The following is a 21,755-nucleotide window of genomic DNA, read 5'->3' as shown; positions in this document are numbered from 1 at the left end:
ACAACATCCCTCCCCAGATTGGAAGAGTCTTCAATTTTCAACTTAAACACTATGACAAAGGCAGACTTTTCAAGGAATTGAGGTGTGTGTGTATGTATGCGTGTTGCATTTGTTCCAAGTATGCCGAGTAAACTAATCAGATATGAGTGATCAAAATAAAATTTAAAAATTTATTTTCCTATAATTAACTTTGTTCTTTCCTAAAAGTTTGAGTATTACTGTTTTGAATCCATGTACACCATCTGTATGTTCTTCACAAGATACTTATCCTCTCAGTTTCTTCATCTATAAAATGTTTTGCTGTGAAGACTGAGTTAAATACAAAGCACTTAGAACCATAATAAGCAAGAAGTAAGTGCTATGTACTCTTGATTATTGTTTACTATTATTATTATCCTCATCATTAGTGAACCTGTGTAAAATGAGCTATTAATTCACTGCAAGGCCTTATTAGTAAACATGTAGAAAATAAAAACTGTCTTATGTGGCCCCTGAAAACCTTAAAATTATTAGGAGCTGATTAATATGGTTAACATTGAGGTTTATCAGCTGACAAGGAAAAACGTTTCCACTGAAGCTATTAAACCCCTATTTTATTTTATTTTCAGCTCCAGAAATCTATCTTGTGAACTGTTCTGGCTTAATTCCCATTTTCATCATGCATTTGTCTTATTCAAAGTCTTTCCACAGTCTATCTCACAAACTTCAGACATGCCTCTGATCAACAAACAAATATTTGGTGGCTATTTTATGCCAGAGGCTAGAGATATAAATAGATATAAATAGCGTTTCCCTTGTAGTTCAGTTGGTAAAGATCTGTCTGCAACGCAGGAGACCCAGGTTTAATCCCTGGGTTGGGAAGATCCTCTGGAAAAGGAAATGGCAACTACTCCAGTATTCTTGCCTGGAGAATCCCATGGACAGAGGAGCCTGGCGGGCTACAGTCCACAGGGTCGCAAGAGTCAGACACAACTTAGCGACTAAACCACCAGAGATATAAATACGACTAAGGCATGGCCTTGCAACTGTGGAGTTTACTTACTAGTGAGCAGACAGGCACATAAACAGATAATTACAAAACAAAGTGGGACTTCCCAGGTGGCGCTAGTGGTAGAGAACCCGCCTGCCAATGCAAGAGACCTGAGACACATTCAATCCCTGGGTCAGGAAGATCCCCTGGAGAAGGGCATGGCAACCCACTCCAGTATTCTTGCCTTGGAGAATCCCACGGACAGTGGAGCCTGGAGGACTTTAGTCCACGGGGTTGCAAAGAGTCGGACACGACCAAACAACTTAGCATGCACTCACGTACAGAACAGAGCAGAAACTGCAATGAAGGAAATGCATGCATACAAGGTGCTATGGGAGCAGAGATGAAGAACACCAGAATTCACCCTGGAAGGCTCAGATTTGGCTTCTGGAGGAAAGGATGCCAAGGCTTAAAGAATTTCAAGCAGAAACTTAAAAGGCTTCGCTGGGATCCCAAGGCTTCCTTATTTGCTCCTTTTAACCCTCTAGATATTTCACCATTACTCCCAACATAACTCACCTCCCAACTCCCATTGCACCAGTCTCAGAACTGTTTCCTTGAAAAACTCAGTTTTGATCCTATCTCTAATTCCTTACCTCGTATGGCATTCTCTATTAGATATTCTCTGCCTGGTAGTGTGTTCTCATCTCCTCCATGAAAACAGGCCCTACTGGAATACAGTCTTATACTCTCCTATTACTCACGAAAGCACTTCAAACAGGTATGTGAGATTAATGTTGTTTCTCCACAGTTTGTCATTGTTTATTGTTTATCATATCACACCAACAAAACTATAAATACATTAAGGAAAAAAAGGGTTCACAAATTTATTTTGTTTCACAATAACTGGCAAAGTGTGAGCAAAATCCAAGATGTCAAAAATACTTTCTGAATTAACTTATTTCACCAATGCCTTTTATGGTTTATCTGATGTGCAATAAATTCATTTTATGAAAGTTTAGAAGTTCAAATAGCCAGAGGAGAGAACATTCTTACTTCTGTCAGTTAATTTACTAACTGAAAGTCAGCAGTACTATATGAGAAATAAACTTAGCTTGGTAGAATTTGTGAACGTGAAGAAAACGTGAACCATGGAATAAATTACGCAGTTGGTTTATAAAGCAGCCTGTGAATAACGTTCTTGTACTTGGTAAGCAGTAAAAAAGCAGTATATTGTTGAGAGGGAATGTACTTAGGGGAGAGTACAAGTTTGAATGGCCTTTTATGTAAGGAAGTATTTTATATATACATATATATATCAGCCAAGTAAATGAAGAGAATTATACATATATGTGAATGTGTGCACATACACACACAGAATGAGTGTGAGTAAGGTAACAGAAATGGCAGTTGGCAAAACAACCTTTTCATACTGCTAATGATTTTAAACTCAGCACTTTCTTCTTATTACTTTTTATTTATCTGTTTTCCGCCCACTGTTATTTCTCCTATTGTTCCTCTATTTAGTCTTTTCTGCCGAATTTTCTCTCCTCACTCCCTCCTAACAAACAAAACCTCCACACACTTTCTCATTCACACTCATACTAACCCAAGTTAATTGTTCCCACACTTTGTGTTCAAAGTATGATACCAGCTATATCAAGAGGGGGTCTGACAGTGAAGCCATTAATTCAGTAGACTACTGAGTGGCTTTCAAACTTTTGCTCATGAATCCCTAAAAGAATTTTGAATAAAACAGAGACTCTGTGTCAGTTATCAATACATTTCCTCTCACCTCTAAATGTATCTTCCTTACCTGCTTTGCTAAATGGAGCTGGGACCTTTAAATTTTTTTTTTTTTTTTGGTCAGCCAACATGGTATTAAACTTTGTCAGTAGAGGACACAGGAGAAGGATTACAGGAGAAGGAGGTTTTTCCTTCTTGGTTTCAGTATGCTTTCCAAACAGGCTCCTGCAGAGCCCGCTGCCTCCCTGGCATGTGGCTCACGCGGTGCATGGAGCGTCTCGTAATTGCAGGCCCTAGCAATGGGGACAGCTTCCCCAGCACCCAACTCCCTAGTGTGCACAGCCTCTCTGGTTCCCGACACTTTGAGCCATGCTGTTTCTCTGGCGATGGCTCCTGTGACTCCAGTATCTCCTCTGCAGCAAGGTGCTGGTTTAAGGGCACAGGATGAGCAGCACCTGGTGACCAGCAGCCTCCCCTGGCACCTCCCTCAGGTAGTTTTGGAGTGGAGGGCCCCCAGTGAGACACTTTCCTGCAAAGAGCTTTCCCCAGCACCCCAGAAGGGAGGTATCCAGTAAACTCCAGGGTGCAGATTCCCATAAAGTTGCACCCCTGTAGCCCCACAGTGACTCCTGGGCCATCAGCCCCTGGAAACAGAGGCAGTTTGCAGGGGAAGCTTTCCCTTGAAGTCTATCTCAGCCCTAGGGGTCATGGTCACTTCCTGTATTTGCTGTCTCTGTATTTTTCAGAATTTCTATTTGCTTCTTACCTACCAATCCCTCATCACCACCACTCTCTGTCACATGTAGTCATTCTCTGTATTAGACTTTCCTGTTCAAATTATTGTGTGGCTTCTGTATCCAGATTGGGTGCTGACTGATACACACTTCCTCATACATTTTAATGTGATAGCTAAAATTTCTTACCAAGAAGTTAAATAATTGAAAAAAGATAAATTATCTGGTGTTCTGAATATAGATATTCTTAAAATATATTTCTGTCAAAACTGTAGAGTGATGTATCTAGATCAGTTAATGAATGGAGAAGACTACTGTATAACCTGATTGCAAACTGTCTCAAGTAAATTGGATTTATTTCCTGTACACACATATATACACAAAGACTTTCATCTAAAAATTTTGAACAAATATGTCCGTACATGTTTTCATGACACACATCTCACTTATGACTGGTAGAACATGGATAGACAGATAGATAGATGGAGCGATAGATAAGCAGACAGCCGGCAGGCAGATGGAGTATCTCCAAGATGAAATACTGTTTCAATACTTTTTTTTTTTTTTAACCAGTTCAATACTTCTCAATGTTTTATTTTGGGGGTTTTTGTTTTGTTTTGTTTTTGTTTTTTTGGCCTTGCTTTCAAGGGTCTCTCCAGAAGTAATGCATTCCTGAACTGTCGTTTTGCTTAATGCCTTAGAGATTTTTACCCTGTGATGATAAATCATAGTAAGCATTGGGATGGGTGGAAGCTATGCCATACTTTGTGAAGTGGGAGAAGGGGAACCATGACAGAGGAGAATGGAAGGATGAGGTGGCAGACTACAGACTTCCTCGGTAACAGACAGCAGTTTCAAGAAAATGCTTGCATAGGGCTGAGGATTAGAAAATTGCTTCCCTCAAAACTGTTCATGCCCTGTGGACACCCAGGGTACAAGTTTTCCAGTATGAAGAAACCAGCGCCAGACCAAAGAACTACTGCATTCTATACTGAAGGCCAAAGAGAGATACTGTTCCCCCTAAAGCTGACAAGAAACCAAGTGGGACAAGTTCAGCATTTTTTTTTTCATGTAATGTAGACTAAAAATATGAAATTATATTCCATAAAAATTTAGAAACTAAAAGCTTTCCTTACAAGAATGCTAAAGTTTCCTTTATTTTTTTTTTTAAAGTTTCCTTTAGAGTCAATATCACATCAAATATGAAACTCCTGAACCCCACCAGTACCTATGGTTGAATAAAGGTCTTGCTTTTACTATTTGTGACTCAAGATGTCACATGGCTTAAATCCTTCATTTACAGTGGCTCTGTTTCTTATTTAAAACAGTGAGTTTTCCTTAGATCCACTACTTCACTGAATCATATAATAGGGAAAGAAATGAAGAATCTTAAAAGCAAAGGAGATGTGGCCAATTTTTACCATTTGGGATATTAACAAGTTTAACATGGCTCGGCAACTATCTTAAGTGTTATATCAACTATTATGACACAAACTAAAGGTGTTGAAATATAAAGACATGTGTTTTCTGAGAGGAAATGGGTGACAATTTGAAGGGCTGGTTTTTTTAACAGAATGAATAAATACATAAGAATTCAGAACAGATTCTCAACCAACACTAATGTGCAATAAGGTTTATGCAAGTTAAGAAAGATTTTAAACTTAAAAAAAATTTTTTTAAGGAAACTACTGTTTCCTGTTATTTCTGGAAAATCTGTAAATGCTAGTGTTTTCAAAAGGAAACATTTGCGAGGAGATATTAAGTATGTTTTACAAGCTACACATATCAGATTCTTGTTTGTGCATTTCCCCTAAGAAATTTGTAATTCTGTTTTAAATAAATGACACTTACTCTCAATTAAAGTTTCTTTTTATTCCCCTAAATCAGCATCTCCATGGGGAGTATGGGGCTCCTAGGATTTTTTTCGTCCTAAATAAATACATTTTTAATAAAGAGTTTTCTTTCTTGGATAACATCCATAATCTCTAGAATACAATGTCTGACTTAACTATTCCATTAAAAAAAAAATTCTATGTACTGCCTGTTTTATAGTAATCTATTGGGATCTTTAAAATAAAAGATTTTTGATCAATGCAAAACTTTAAACTCAGAGTATGTAATTTACTTACATATGTATAAATATTTGTTATAATTCCCACTTGACTGTCAATAAAGGTATTGCCCTTCACTGCAGAAGTGTGAATAATCCAGTTGGTGGATAATATTCAATCTGAAGGATGTATGTAAAGAACTTCCAATATGGTCCAATAAATAAATTTAGGGCCATCACTTGTTGATAGAAAAATAAATATAGACATTTTTATGTCCACCAAAATCTCTTTCATAGCTCTGCTAAGTACCTTGGTTACTGAGGTGAACAAGTTAATGCTAGGTATTTTAAAAGATTCGAGTAACAAGAAATCAGCCAAACTGATTTCTACCAAACTGGTAATTTATTATGAAAGTCAATAATTACTTTTGTTTTGTGGTGGGGGGGCAGGGAGTATAAAAATTAGAAATAAGAAAATTTAGGAATGGGAAGATCGAATGTGAACAGGCAAAATCAAGCTTGTTACCATCTGTGATTTGCTCACATCCTTAGGTTTTTAATATACTTACTTAAACAACGGAGTTCCACAAACAACACATTTGTATATTCCAGGATCTTTGTGATGTGTATATTCTCCTTCGAAGGCACTGATACACAATAAACAGAGAATAAAAAAAATTAAACAAAGTTAGCATTATTTCTTATAGAACGTATTTGCTTAAAATATATTTCTCTAATAAATCTTTCAAGGGCTTTTTGTTTTAAAATGAGAACAGACCAAACATATGGAAATCTGAACATTACTAATATATTTCAAATCTGTATAATAAAATGTGCATATAACTACTGCAAACTAATGCAGGTTAAATTTTTTAAAAAATCAAGCCGTCTAGTTATGTAATGCTTAGAAACTTTTTTTCCTATTAAAAAAAAAGCTTGTAGTTCAGATTCACAGAGAAAAACATAATTACATGAGATTTCTGCTCCTCTACAGTGTCCAGGAATGTATACCAGAAAATACAGAAGGGTCCAACACTTCAAGTGGAAGGAGTCTTATTTTCTGGTTTGAAAAGGAATATTGCAGCTTTAAGGGAATATTTTTCTAAGTTAACAATCTTAAAGGCTAGGAGGTCATTCAGCTAATACAAATCAGCTGTGCTAGCCCAACAAAAAGTCTATGTGCTCTGCAGCTTGTTTTTATTATCCTTTCACCCTCTTTATGAGGTCCAATTTTTTATAAACAGAATTTTTAAGAATGACCTAATCTCTAGTTGTTTGTGTGCATTAAATCATTTTGCTAGTCATGTACACAACAGGACGAGTAGACGTCTCGGGCCAAGACCCAAGTCCATCTCTAGCTCCTTGTGGGGTGAGGGTGGACTTTGTCAGAGATTCAACATTTGGTCAAGTCAGTAAACACTATATACTGTGACAGGAAGAGAGTGTTGCCTATTAACAAAGACCCCATGTGTGGTAAAGAGCTCTTTCAGTTCATGAATGAAAACAAGAAGTTACATCATTAATAAATTTGGATCAGAGGTAAGTTACGGCCTTATGCCAAGCTCCATGGTATAAATTAGATAACAAAATGGTCAGACTCTGGCAAGTTACCTTTGAGCTGGAATCAGCTGAGAGAGACTTTATTCACCAAAAACAGTCTTGGAAGTGAACAAACTCTTTTTTCAGGACTTAGGGCGAACTTCCAAGGACCAAAGCCATGTGAGGGCAGTTATTGAAAATTTTTGACATTCCAACCACAAATGAGCCAATAAATACTTTCTCCACATGTGCTTCAAAAAGAAATTGGAGTGGGGTAGAAAGGAACTAAATTATGCTACCTTCTTTTTGCAGCCAAAACATCTATACTTACAATGGCCACCTTCAAATTTTCAGCATCCTGGCAAAGTGCCATTCCCTCATGGTTTTGCTTACTGTGATGTCTTCCCAAAAAATGTACCTAAATCGCTATTACTTCCACACATTTTGTAGTAAACTAAAAACAGGCCCTTAACAAAAGCCTTGTGACTTTACAAAAGATAGAGTGTTCATTAAATGGGGGAAAGAATAAATAAAACTTAGTCTTAATCTAAACAATACCATTTTCAACCTTTTCAAGGATACTAATTTGTAGACTTTAGCAAATAAGCGCAGAATCCTTTGAATTAAATGGCAAGGGAGAGGATTCAAAGGTTGGAGCAGGGGTACAGAGGATGAAGAAAACTAGCTCTTGCCTAATAACATGCTCGTAAGCTTGCCTTACCTTTCGGTCCCTTTCTCCTGAGTGACATGGTATTGCAGGGGTGTTAGCCGCTTCCTCAGTTCCTGCTGGGAAAAGACCACCTTACAGTTCTTTTTATCCCTACATGACCCTGGAAAAAGAGAGCATATGGGAGAAGGAGGACTTTTAGCTTCAATCCTAAATAATTGCTTTGGCTGACCGCCACAGCACAGCTTCTGCTGTCACTTGTCAATGACCAGAGCAGTCCCTAACACACTCGACAAACTTACCTGAACTGCAGTTACTTCTCTCAACTTAAAAAGAAAGGTACTCAAGATTCAAGAGATTCCACTGGTGCACTACTGATGTGATACAGCCAAAGATGCTAGCACGAGGCAGTAAAAACCACTGAACATTCACAAAATGGGAATACACCCTTTATGTCTTCCAATACCTTGAATTTTTTTACAAACAAATTCAAAAAGCATAACTATTTATAAGCATTTCTGCTGTATGTATAAGATGATGGGCATATTGTGTTAAACAGTAACTCTCCATTCAATTAGTAGAAGAGCTTGAAACCGTCCTCCTTCAATTTCCATCCTGGGTGATTTAAATACTATCCTAGTTATTTACTGAACCTGAGAGATGCATTTTTCCACAACTAGGAATTGCTATTCTTTGTGATTCTGTTGGGGCTTCCCCAGTGGCTCAGCTGGTAAAGAATCTGCTGGAATGCAGGAGACAGAGGAGACGGGAGTTCGATCCCTGAGTTGGGAATATCCCCTGGAGAAGGGAAGGGCTACCCACTCCAGTATTCTTCCTGAAAAATTCCATGAACAGAGAAGCCTGGAGGGCTACAGTCCCTAGGGTTGCAAAAAGTCGGAAAAACTGAAGCAAATGAGCACAGCACAGTCATTCTGTCAGAGGCCTCACAGGGTTCTGAAGAGTGCTTTAAAATAAATATCTCTTGCAAGACTGTATCTTACCATGTTTAAATGGGCAAGAAACTTGTAACAGACTCCAGAAGAAGGCATGTATACTAATATAGTTTCAAGAAGTTCCAAAAAAAGAGTGAGAAAAATAAGGAAGGTGGGAAAGACAAAGAAAAGAAAATGGGATTTTATTTACGGACCTATATTTTCCTTTTGTAAAGTATACCTAGGAAGACTTCACTGATTAAATGCATTTCAATGGTAAAATAATTTTAATGTGATTCTAATAACAATGTTAGCTTTTATTTCAACTTATATAGTCTGCAGTAAAATGTCCAGACAACACCTGCTTATATGTGTTATTCTGTCTTACCTGAACAAATGACTGAAGAGAAATACAGTCAGTCCTCTGTATCCGCGGGTTTCACAACTACAAACTCAACCAAACACGATGGAAAATATTCACCAGCCCCTAAAATTCCAGAAAGTTCCAAAATGCAAACCTTGAGTTTGCCATGCTAAAGCAACTATTTATACAGCATTTACATTGTATTAGGTATTATTACAAGCAATCTAAAGATGATTTAAAGTATAAAGGAAGATGTGCATAGGTTATATGTAAATACTATGCCAATTTATATAAGGAACCTGAGAATCCTCAGATTTTGGTAACTGCAATCCCCCATGAATACTGAGGGATACCTTTAACTACAGACATGGCAACCCTTACTCAACGCAGTAAAGTTGCTTTTCTTTGCTTTTGCATCACAGGGTGAAAGAGGGATGCAGATGGCCCTACGTGCAAAAATTTCTTACCATGTTTTGAAGTTACTAAGAGAAAGCTTGCTTAAGTTTCCAGAATAGTAAAAACTTCTTTGGAAACCTAAAAAAAAAATATGATTGAGGAGTAAAAATGCTTCCTACTCCTTTTACTTTAAGGCACCTAGTGTCATAGTATATGAGATCACTGGAATTAAAACAAGAGACACTTAACTAACCACTGACCCTGACTCTGGGGTTGAAGAAGGATATCAGCTTCCAGAATCAGGGCCACCAGGACAGAGTGACTGATTCTCTATGAGAAAATATGGAGGCAGGAAAAGAGCAAACCAGAGGCAAACGGAAAAGCACACCTCGGAGCAGGCCTGTGGGTTGTCAAACAGCACCTCTTCCGACCTTCCACAGAGCATGGCTGGTGCTGCTCTGGCCTGAAAAGAGCCATAGGAATGAATAGCCGCCATGTCACTCACCTCACTGGACCCCCTATTACACCAGGCTTTATCCAAATACCTACTACTTACACTTTTTATATCTTCTAAGAGACAGACAGAAATGTTTCCTGAGAAATGTCTGTCCGATCAGAACAAGCTTCTCCACAGCTTGAAAGCAGAACTGGCTGTGAGAGGTGAGTCTCCACTCAATTCGCTACAGACATCTTAAAAGGTGTTTTTTGTTTCTGTTTCTTTATATGTTGGAAGGGTTGTATCTTTGTTGATTTTGTCCAGAAAAATTCATTAATTGCAAACCTAATATGACAAAAATATCTTGGTTAAAATTATTCTTTCCAGTGGCACAGATAATTAAACTCTGTACAGTTAAACAATTCTGAAACAATTCTGTCCAAAATATTTTTGTTAATGTATGTTCATTCATACAAAAAGACCAATTGTGTTCCCAAAGTTGAGAGAACTAAGCTACCCATCTGTATGTCATTTAGTACAAGAGAAGCAACTGCAGGTTTAAATTACATGGTATTGGATTGCAATTTCCTAACATTGGATGCTTTTCTGCTTTTTTACCTTGAGTCATTTACTAAGGAGTGTTCATAAAAAGTAGCTTAAAGCACAGATGCTTGCAAATCGTTTAGGCAAAGATGTTTCTCTCTTTTTCATTCTCCTTCTCTCCAAAAATCTCTCTTTTCTGAAGAAAAAGAATAAAACTGTTGGTCAGTATTGACGAACCATGTCAAGTATTTGTACAAGGAGAGAAGGTAAAATTGAAAACATCTGATTGAAGTAAATAATACAAACATAAAAGCTTTGCTGGTGAATGAAGGGTATTGAAAAGACTTTATTTCATAGATTAGAAATTACTTTTGATCTAAACATTCTTAAAAACAGATTGTTTTCCACTATGAACCATCTCATTAGTCGTGCTACAGAGACCTCATTTTAATGGCAAGCTTTGAAAGCGCGCTGCTGTACTCTTTTGTTAGGCTCCGTCTTATTTTGAGGGGCGGGGGGCGGGGGTAAAGATTTCATTCCAGCTTTCTTTGTTTGTCTTTCAAGAACCACTAAAGCAGTATTCACACAAATTTTGTAGGAATGTGCCCTATGTCATAGCCTACAAATTATTTGGTTTTGGTGCACTTAAAGGTCATCTTCCAAATTAACAAAATTTTCCTACATCCTGGCTTTTCAACCTTAAATATAAATATTGTTTCCTAACTGTAAGTGAGGTTTGTTCTATAAGAAATGCTAGTGTTTATTTAAAGTTGTCAAACTTTGTACATTTTTATTCTTTGGTCATACTATGTTCTCAAAATAATTAGGCTTTTAAAGTGTGCCTAATAGCAAAAGGAAGTGTGTGTGGACTAGAAACAACTATTGTGATTTAATACGAAACAATGAGAAGTTAGTCAAATTTTAATAAATTTCTTGCCACATAGTTTAATAATAATATGCTTTCCTGGACAGTTGAAAGCTATACTCTTACATTAGCCCTCCTCGCATCATAACCAAAACCTGGCATATATAAACACAGAAAGGCTTCACTTTTGTCTCTAATTTTCCTTCTCCCTATCGGACTCACTTTTCTAAAGTCATGTGGTGCCACTGTTAATTTCGAAGAAATCATTTCATTTTGAAATTCTAGAATAATTCATTGGATGGTTTCCCTTTACTATCTTCACTTAGGTACTGTAATTTTCTTATTACACAGGGTCATTTAACATTAGTATTATATGACATCTGTTCAATGACCCCTAAATTGACTTAGAAGTATGTTAGGAAAAGATTTTTCTCTTTATTTAAATGCTTAATCGAGTACTTTGAAGCCACGAGTGTGTGTATCTATACACAAGCAACACAAAGCATACCTGCCAGGGCGATATTGCTACCTTGGTATCTAATCAAAACATCATTCCTTACGGAGGAAGTTTGGTATATATTAGATCCACCTTGAACCCAATCCAAGGGCATTTATTTGCTAAAATATGCCCAAAGTCTCTTTTTATATCAAAGCTTGTTCCATATGGTTGCCTTGAATCCAGTATTGACTTGAATCAGAGTTCACTTTCTGTCTCTGTCTGCTTCCTCCTCATGGGACCTTAGACAAATGGGTCTCTCTCTACGTACTACCACCCTCAGAAGTCTGCTATGAGAATCACAACAATTAGCAGTTAACAAACACTGTCTAAACAAATACAGTATTAAATTATCATTTTGATTACAGTGAATTCTGAAGTTAAAACTGTACTTTAGAAGATAACCAGATTAGGCATTTCAGTGTGCTAAAATATTTTATTGATAATTATTTTTCTAAAATAATCCTCTTGGGATAGTATTTTCCTCACAAGTTCTCTTTAAAAATGATTCGAACAAGAATTGGAAGAAGAAAAGAAAATTAAACTTTGAGTAACTACTCTGTGCCAGACATATTTCTAGGCACTTTCTCATAACTACATTTAATCCTCTCAATAATTCTAGGAGGTAGAGGTCATGTCCATTTTACAGATACAGAAACTGAGGCTCAGAGAGGTTATAACATAACTTACTAAAGACAAACAGCAAAAAGATATACTGACTCAAATCTCAGGCTGTCAGTGTGCAAAACCCATGGAAAAATTAAGCTACAAATTTCTTCTTTCTTCCTAAATTATATGATAACTTTCAACTTGAAAACTATCACTAACAACTAAAAATAACAAGAGAGGAAAGTAATGATCACTGTAGTACATCCAGAAAGTAAAAACATTTACCTATTAGCCAATGTCTGTTTTACCTGGGTTCACTCCTTCAGCAGAGGGTCAGTGACAAGGTTCAAATGGGATTCTCACAATGTCTATAAAATGTTGAAAGGCTTTTAAAATTCTTGTTAAGAAGTAAATCAAATCTGTAACCTAAATCTTAGGGCACTTTTAAGACATAAATCTTATATTTCAGTGTGAAAAATCAAAACAAAACAAAATCTAAAGATCCTATAATTTTAATTTTGGTCCTAGGATCAGAAAAAAATAAAACTATTATTTTCCCAATATAGTAAGTGAATTAGAGATGATAAGACTATCTTATTTTTCTTTGAGAAAAGCTCATGTTGAAATATCTTGCCACTGTATTTAAAAATGGTATATTTCAATTTTCACTATAAATTATAATTTTTAGTCAGTTATTAGTCTGTCATTTTGGAAAGTTAAAGAAACTTTTATCCCAGATGTAGTAGTGTTAGGAATTTCTAAATAAGTGTGCATTTATAAAAGCCAAGTCTAGCCCATTTTTACAATAGAATATAAAATTATACACCATGAACCATTTTTCCTTGTGTTTTGTTTTGCATTCTAGTAATTTAATAAAGGTTTTTTTAAAAATGCATAACACAAGAAAGAAAAGCTCCATGCTTGTAAAAGAATGCTCAATTCTTTGGATTTTTTTTCTTTCAGCATGGACCTATAAAGGAAAAACATTCCTGAGATGAACATACCATCTAAGACATCATGACACTGGCTTCAGATCTGGGGTTTCCATGAAACCAGGGCTGCAGGGCTTGCTTTGAGGACCACCGATACGACGTTTTTCTTACTGGTTTTTTAAGTTATCAAAATTGTTGAGTGTTTACAGAGTACTCGGCTAAGTAAAATATTCATTCAACAATTACTTACTGAGCACCTACTCATGTGCACTCAGTCATATCTGACTCATTGCCACTCTATGGACTGTAGCTCGCCAGATACCTCTGTCCATGGGATTCTCTAGGCAACAATATTGGAGTGGGTTGCCATTTCCTTCTCCAGGGGATCTTCCCGACTTAGGGATCGACACTGTGTCTCCTGCCTTGGCAGGTAGATTCTTTACCACTGCCCTACCTGGGAAGCCCTGCTGCTGCTGCTGCTGCTGCTGCTAAGTCGCTTCAGTAGTGTCCGACTCTGTGTGACCCCATAGACGGCAGCCCACCAGGCTCCCCCATCCCTGGGATTCTCCAGGCAAGAACACTGGAGTAGGTTGCCATTTCCTTCTCCAGGGAAGCTCTGAGCACCTACTATATTCTGGCATTATTCTAGGTACTTAAGATATATCTGTGAGCAAAATCAAGATCCTTTCATGGAGCTGCCATCCCAGCAGGGGTAGAAAACAGATAAAACATAATGAAAATAAATAAGAAAATTATATAGCCTCTCAGAAGGTGATAAGTATACAGTATGGGGGGAAAAAGGTAAAACTGAGCAGAGCAAAGAAGACTGGGAGTGCTAGAAGTAAGGGCTATAACCTTAAACAGAATGGTCAGGTAAGCCTCACAGAGGTGACATTTGAGCCCAGCCGTGAAGGAGGAGAAGTTGGCTGTGCTACTATCTGAAGGAAGAGCTTCCTGAACACCCGGGGGAAACAGCCAATGTGAGAGACTGTTGTTGTTCACTCAGTCATGTCTAACTCTTTGCGACTCTGTGGACTGGAGCATGCCAGGCCTCCCTGTCCCTCACTATCTGTAAGATATGTAAGAGATGAATACACTAAAAAGTTCCTAGTCCAGTGGCAGAGATGGAGACAAGTAACTACAACGCAAATACTAAAACTTGAATATGAATAGTGTAGATAGTTAGTTCAGTCGCTCAGTTGTGTCCACCTCCTTGCGACCCCATGTACTGCAGCATGCCAGGCTTCCCTGTCTATCACTAACTCCCAGAGTTTACTCAAACTCATGTCCATTGAGTCGGTGATGTCATCCAACCACCTCACCCTCTGTCATCCCCTTCTCCTCCCGCCTTCAATCTTTTCCAGCATCAGGGTCTTTTCAAATGAGACATTTCTTCACATCAGGTGGCCAAAATGTAGATAAGCAACAACAACAAAAAGAATATACTTTTATATCTGGAAATTTACAATTGCAATATTTTAGGACAGATGTTGTCTGACATGACCTTTCTTTCTTCCTTTTAGCGAAGTGAAATCCTTTTAGCCAAATGCTATACTCAAAATAGCTCTCAGAGAGTATTTGGTTGAACGCTGAACACAGAATCAAGAGTGCAGCCTCTGCTAGTTTGCTCTGTGTATTTAATGTCATCCCTTTCAGACTATCGATCATCACTCCCAACCTGGAGTCATGTGCAAGATACTCAGTAGATGTTATTTGGTGATGAATTTTTGACAGGCCTAGAGAACAAAATCCTTTGGCCAAACATTTACCCATAGGCAACATTTCAATAAATCTCCCCTTCAAAGTAATCTTATAGGTGGTAGCAGGAAACATCCATAACTAAAGAAAGTATAAAATTAGTACCTTGACTTAGTTTTCATTTTTTTAAAACATTCTTAATTTTTACACTCAGGTTCAGTTTAATTTTGTCGGTCTGCCACATCTTAAATATAACACAAAGAAAACCAAAAAACCCTCTAGGTCATAGGAATCACAAGGTAAAGAGCTTTTTCTTTTCTATATGTGAGAAAAGGCATATCTTTATTTCTCATAGTAATAATCGCATTTCATGCCTTCTTGCTGTTTTTCTATTATACTTCACATAAGACGGTTCTACAGATCAGTTTCAGCTCTGTTCTACTGATGCATGCACAGAGTTCTAATTAACATCAATGGACATTATAAGCATGCCAAGGCAACACAGCATTTTAAACTTCTTGAATTAAACAAGACCATATGTTTTAGTGGTGCATAGTTGAATGATAAAATTGGTCTTCTGGTTTCTATACTGAAGGTTTGAATAGATAAACTAAGAAAATATTTTCAAGGAAGTTTTCCTTCCAAGTCTACATATCCCTATAAATTCATCCCTACTCTGATCTTTCATCTGAATATCCTCAGTACTAGTGTATTTACTCTGCAGGGTACTATTTACATGAGCTAATATAATATTTTGCAATTATTCTCAAATATCTTCAGTTGTTTCTGCTTTATTTTCCCAGATTATAAATTCTTTGAGCACATAAACTGTTGAGCCTAATATTAATTCATACTTTCTGAAACTATTTATTAAACATCTACCGTGAAGTAAGAACTGTGATGAGCACTGGAAAATTAAAAATGAGTAAGTCAAGGTTACTGCCCCTAGGGGAACACATATTGTAGCAGTAAAGATAAGAAAAACAATCAATACAATGTGCAGTCTTATAGGAAAAATACATGTAAAGTTTTGTGTCAAGAGAGTTAACAAAGAAGACATTAATACTGTTAAACTTTGCCCACCAACATTGACTAGGTCCGATTATAACTGGGATATAGAAAATTCACATTATTTGTAGAAACAGCATCTACAGGGTCAGCGGACCAAAGGAGATTCAAATAGGGAAGAGAACTCTATGTAAACAAGCTGATAGATGTAGTGTGATCAAATACATACAATGTCAAGATGGTAATCAGAGTCTTTCATGTCAGTGGGATTAGCTAATTTAACAAAGTAAAATAGCCAGAATAAAATGTATATTCTGATTTGGAAGAGGAAAAATTGGGCAGTAGAGAAATAAGGCAGTTTTAAAATTAAAAGGGAAATACGTCAATGTTTTCTCACTGCAAGTCAATAGGAGTAAATGTACCTCCCACAACATCTAAAGTCTATTAACATGATTTCAAATTCTAGCCTTTAATAGTAAATAATCTGTAAGACTGCATGATTTTCCTGCGAGGAGACAATGGAGAGCTTTACCACTACATTTATCCGATGATAAATTAACCTGAATGAACTCTGTAAAATACAAACCACATTTTACATTTCTATCCTTTACTTGCAGGTTACAAAGTTTTAATTGTTGAATTCATGTGTAGTAATCATTTTATCACTGTTCTCTAAGTGTATTAAAACGAACTAAAGAGTACTTATCAATTCTTCCAAATGTAATGCCAATACCAAGAGCAATGACTTTTGTATTAATGTGGACCGTGAAGACTAGAGTTCAGGGAAATATTTCAAACATGTGTTGATCCAGAAAGCACTTTCTTACTTGCAAAGCATCTGAGTAAAAAGAGAATTTTGAAAGGCACTGCCATCATCAAGTGACAATAGTGGAAGAGAAAGTTACTTAACTTCAAGTCTAACTGATTGCAAGTGAAACGTCTGACAAAGTTAGCGTTCCCTGGTTTTAATATTTGTTTCCAGTATGGGTCTTCAGTAGAACATCATAGCCAGTATAGAAAAAAAAAAAAATTAAAAACAGACAGGCTCATTTCCATTCTACATTTCACATGCAATCAAAAAGACTTGCAAAAAATAGTTCTCTCTCCCATCCTCCCTCATCGTCTTGGGAGCACAGGCTGAGAGGGGAAGATGAGAGTAATCACCCACAAAAAGGATGGAGGGGAGTCCTCTCTTAGACTACCATGCAGAATTGTATTTCCATGTAACATCAAGTATACTTTTTTACAAAGAAACTAAGATCTACATTGTCTAAGAGCTCAGCTTTGTAAATGTCTAAATTACATTATCGCCCAAATCAAATTTAAAATCTAGATTAATTAAGCTCAATGGACAGATAAGTCTGCAATTGTCACTCGATGAACAGCTAAATCTGAGTCTAGCTCTACATGTATACAGTCCAGAAAAATCTAAGAGATTCTGGGGAAAAAAAAAGTCAAAAAATTTACAGTTTTCTTTATCAGCCAGATAACTAAAGTAAAGGCATAAGACTTCTTCTGAATTATTCAATATCTCCTTAAGGGACATGGGGGATAATTTCAATAATCTTTGCATCCCCAGAACCTTACACTGTGCCCAGAGAAGAGTAAGTACTAAATAAGTACATGTTGTATTTAAATATTTATTCAACTTTCCATTTTAATTATTGCTATTTAAATTTCCCTCCTAAAGATGTTTTCTAAATGACAGCTCTGGCTGTTTCTTGGAACTTAGTTTAAAATCTGAAATAATATTTGCTCAATAAACCACTGAAATTTTTTAAAAAATAAATAATGGACTAAATTTTTTCTTAATTACTACTCTGAATCTCTTATTACCGCTGTAGAGTTCCACTCTCAAGTCTTTTATTATGACTAATATTCCATTAATTCTCTGGATTTAAGACTCTGAGATTACTTAATCCAGCATTCCACAAAACATATCATGTGAAATACTGGCTCTGGGAAAAAAAAAAATGCTTACAGGTAGTTCCTGTTGTGGGGTGAGAGAAGTTTCCACAGTCAAACCAGATTAGGAAAATCTAGGTTACATGGGCTTTAAAGAAGAGTTCGTCCAGACTTTCTTATGCCAACGTCCATTATTGAATATGTGGTATTTTGACACACCACTATTTTACGCTCTACTAGAAAGGTAGAAAAGAGTTGTCAATCAAACCAGAGCAATACTTCCTTATCGAAATGATCTGCATGCTGCATCCTCATTACCAAGATGGTGAAATTTGAAAACAGGTCATCTTAGATGTGGCAGCATGCAGTTTCTCCATATGATGATGGAATCAGTTATACAGGCTATTAGTAGAACAAGTGTTCATAATTCAGGAGTTTATAAACTTCTAGTGCAAAGCCCTCATGAGGAAGAAAACCAAGGCCCAAAGATGTTGCATGACCTGGTCACACACCTGGCTAATGAGAGCAAGTTCCTGTCTGCAGCTTTCCTCCTCTAATTTATTCATTCATTATATTCCTCTCTTGAACCAGAGCTCTGTTGTACACATGCCCATCTCTCACTAACCGACGTGCCCACAGTCTGTTCCCACTCTCCATGCCGCCACCCTCTCCTCCTACAATCTCCTGCTAATTATAACTCCATCTGCTGCATTCCTTCAATATCCCCCAAAAGAACTGTAACTGCTTCAAATCCTAATCTAAGAAGTTCGTCAGCCATTCTGGGCAGAAAGATGCACAATGCTTTTCTTATTTCTTCTACTCCTTCCTTCAGTAGTAAAGCAAAGGAGGAAATGTTTATATAGAATCATAAAAACATGAAATATATAACTCCCTTTATTCTATAGATAACAAAATTTGGGCCCAAAGTAGCCATCTTTCCAAGAATGTATATTCCTTAAAAACAGAGCTCACATTACTTACTATATGGCATTATTTTGATACATAAGATGATGCTACTTATTCATCACCATTCATTCATTCAACAAATATTTACTGAGTACCTATTCAATAAGTGACAGATGACCGAAGTCTAGTTGCTAAGACAGCATAGTGAATTAACACACAAAAAAATCTCTACCTTGCCAGAGCTTACTATGCAGGAACTATGGGTTTTCCTATAATAGAAATAGATTTTGATGATCAAACCTATCAACTTTCCCAGACTTATTTGATGTCCCACCCCTGCCTTTTTATATTTTTCTCCCTTATGGCCAGGGATTAAAGTTGCACAGAATGAATTTCTGGGAAATGTCAAGTAATGTTAACACTTGAAGGTAATATCTAATTGTGAACAATTTGACAAGACTGTATTTCGTTCTAAGTTTACAGATGAGGAATAGGAATAAAAGGTACAAAAGAGATTCTGGGGCCAGAAGGCAAATTGGTGGTAAAAACAAACTAGTAAATGCAGATTATGCCTCCAAACTCATTCTTCATCAATATCAAAAACAGGATAGCAAACTCAGAAACTTGCTGTGATGTTATCTAAAATTTGCATAAGAAATATTGATCAAAATGGAATATACTATGAACAGCTGTACCATTCTGTGAGCCACTATGCATTTCTGTAACAAAACTAAATCTTAAAAACTATAGCTATAAAATTTGGGGTTTTATTTGCTTGCTTAAAATTTAAGTAATCTAGCAAGTTAGATTAGCAGTACATTCTTAATTTGCAATTATGTGGTTGACTACAATAAATATATCTACTGTTGAAGGAAATGCTTACCATAGTAGTAACCAAGTAAATTTAAATTCTATAAATGTATATCTCTTAAAAGTCACCTAAATAACTGATATCTTTGTCATTTCATGGTAATTTTTATAACATGCATTCTAAAGTGACTAATACAATTGCAAATATACTAAATGTAAAAAAGAGAGAGAAAAACCAAGAGAATTAAAATAAATGGGGATTTTAAATTTTCAAAGGGTTGATTTCAAATGCAAAGGCACAAAAATTTAGATAATTTGCCACTGCATCTCAATAAAATCTATCCAAAGCATTTTAAATTAAAATATATCTAGCAGAAGCAGCCATGAGAGATTCAATCTCTAAATAAAATGTTTAGGATGAAGCTATAAACCAGAAAAGACTGACGATGAAAATTCAAGTATCTAGCCATGTATTAGTAACTCCTTGTGAACTGTCATTCACATCACATTCTTCATTAAACATGTATTTGCTGAAAGCAAAAGATGGCTTGTTTTAATAAATCCTTCTATGACCTGTTAGGCAAATTTTTGTGAACATGTTTAGATAAACATCTAATAATTCTACCTATATGATTCCCAAAAGTCTGTGTTGTCTCAATAAACTAGTAAAATTATCATTTGTTTTCAGAACTTAAAATATTTCATATTCAGTGGTCATTGTTAAACAATTTCTCAAAATTAAAACTCTTTTGTGTTCATGCCTATTTTATCTCTGTTGATACTGGATTTTGTTACGTATTTTATAATTATTAATGTAGGTGAAGAATTTATTCTATATTTTAAAAAAATTAACAAATTCCACATTTAACAAACCATATGCCCAACACCTTATTCATACATATGCATTTATTGTTCTATAGCAATTTAGCCTCATGCACAAACGATTTTTAAAACTCATCTAGTAATTAGATGCTGTACAGCAATTTTTCAACATTAACTAATACTTTATTATATCACGGAGTTATTAAAACACTTTGTTTTAGTAAAGAATATAGCTGTATTCAAGTACTCATCAACATTTTAAATATAATTTTTCTTAGCTTCCAAAAATATTTTCATTCATGCAAGAAAGGACTCATGCTTAACAGTCAACATGTTAAATTAATAACATTTTCAAGATTCTATAAAAATTCAAAACATAGCAAAACAAAATGTGAAATTTTCTTTAATTCTTGGGTGGTCTGCTGAAGAAAATTTAGCTATATATAAAACCATAAATTACTGTTAAATCAGCTATTTGGATACAAGATAAGTTAATTTATGAAAACGTGTTTTAGTTTATAGAAAGTCTACACATGAAAGACAATTTCGATGAGATGTCCAAGCACAAGGGAGTTGGAAGCCTGTTGAAAATGGAAAAAGGTTTTGCACTCTACAAATATTGTTTGAACATAATATAAGCAGAAAAAATTTGTGGTTTGTAAATCCATGTGTTCTTAACTGAATATTTTTAACATACTTTTGTTTAAGTTTTCACAATGCACCTATGTGCTAATGATATCAATAGCCTTTCAAGCTGTGAAAGAATGTAAACCTAGTGCCATCTACTGGGAAAAGTGGATACCATTGAATCAATTAATTGCAAATTTTGTGAATTAGGGGAGCTGAAATGTGAATGTCTTTTTTTTTTTTTAAGAAATCTTTGTTTCTTTAAAAAAAAAAAAATAGCCCTCCACAAGGCACTTTCAATTTAATCGAATTAAATTAGGTAAGATGAACATGTAAGAATGTGAAGCCAGAGAATAGACAGCATTAAACTGAACTCGTGGGAGAAAATTTCATTGGTGACATCAATACAGAAATTAGAAATAATGTGTTCTGATTAGAGTTTTTGTATTGGTTTCAAGTGTATCTTTTAGAAGACAGGTTCTGAATCTGTGGTCAAAGAGCCCTCAATTACAAGTATCCGAGTATCTAATAAAAAAAAATCTTGAAACTATATGAAAACTTGCATAGGTGCACATATGTTTCTTCTAGGTGAACATATGTTTCTTTTCTTCTGGAGAAGAAAAGTCATAACTTTAATTAAAAAAAAAAATTTTTAGATTAAAGATGGTTCATGTTTTCATGATCCAAAATGGTTAAAAAA

At 35.9% G+C, this 21,755-nt stretch overlaps 1 protein-coding gene across 5 annotated transcripts in view; it reads right to left on the bottom strand.

The window, feature by feature from the left end:
- Window positions 1-21,755, bottom strand: part of MSRB3 (methionine sulfoxide reductase B3) — a 181,585-nt gene that overhangs the window by 112,816 nt on the left and 47,014 nt on the right. For all 5 annotated transcript variants that reach the window (XM_055579747.1, XM_055579757.1, XM_055579751.1 and 2 more), the window contains 2 exons: window positions 7,761-7,869; window positions 6,070-6,147 (listed from right to left, as the gene is read on the bottom strand). In XM_055579747.1, coding sequence (XP_055435722.1) covers window positions 6,070-6,147; window positions 7,761-7,869 — 187 coding nt within the window. The remainder of the gene's footprint in view (window positions 1-6,069; window positions 6,148-7,760; window positions 7,870-21,755) is intronic.

Source organism: Bubalus kerabau, chromosome 1 (genome assembly GCF_029407905.1).
Source record: "Bubalus kerabau isolate K-KA32 ecotype Philippines breed swamp buffalo chromosome 1, PCC_UOA_SB_1v2, whole genome shotgun sequence".
NCBI classification, from domain to species: domain Eukaryota; kingdom Metazoa; phylum Chordata; class Mammalia; order Artiodactyla; family Bovidae; genus Bubalus; species Bubalus kerabau.
This window is presented reverse-complemented; position numbering and strand designations above follow the sequence as displayed.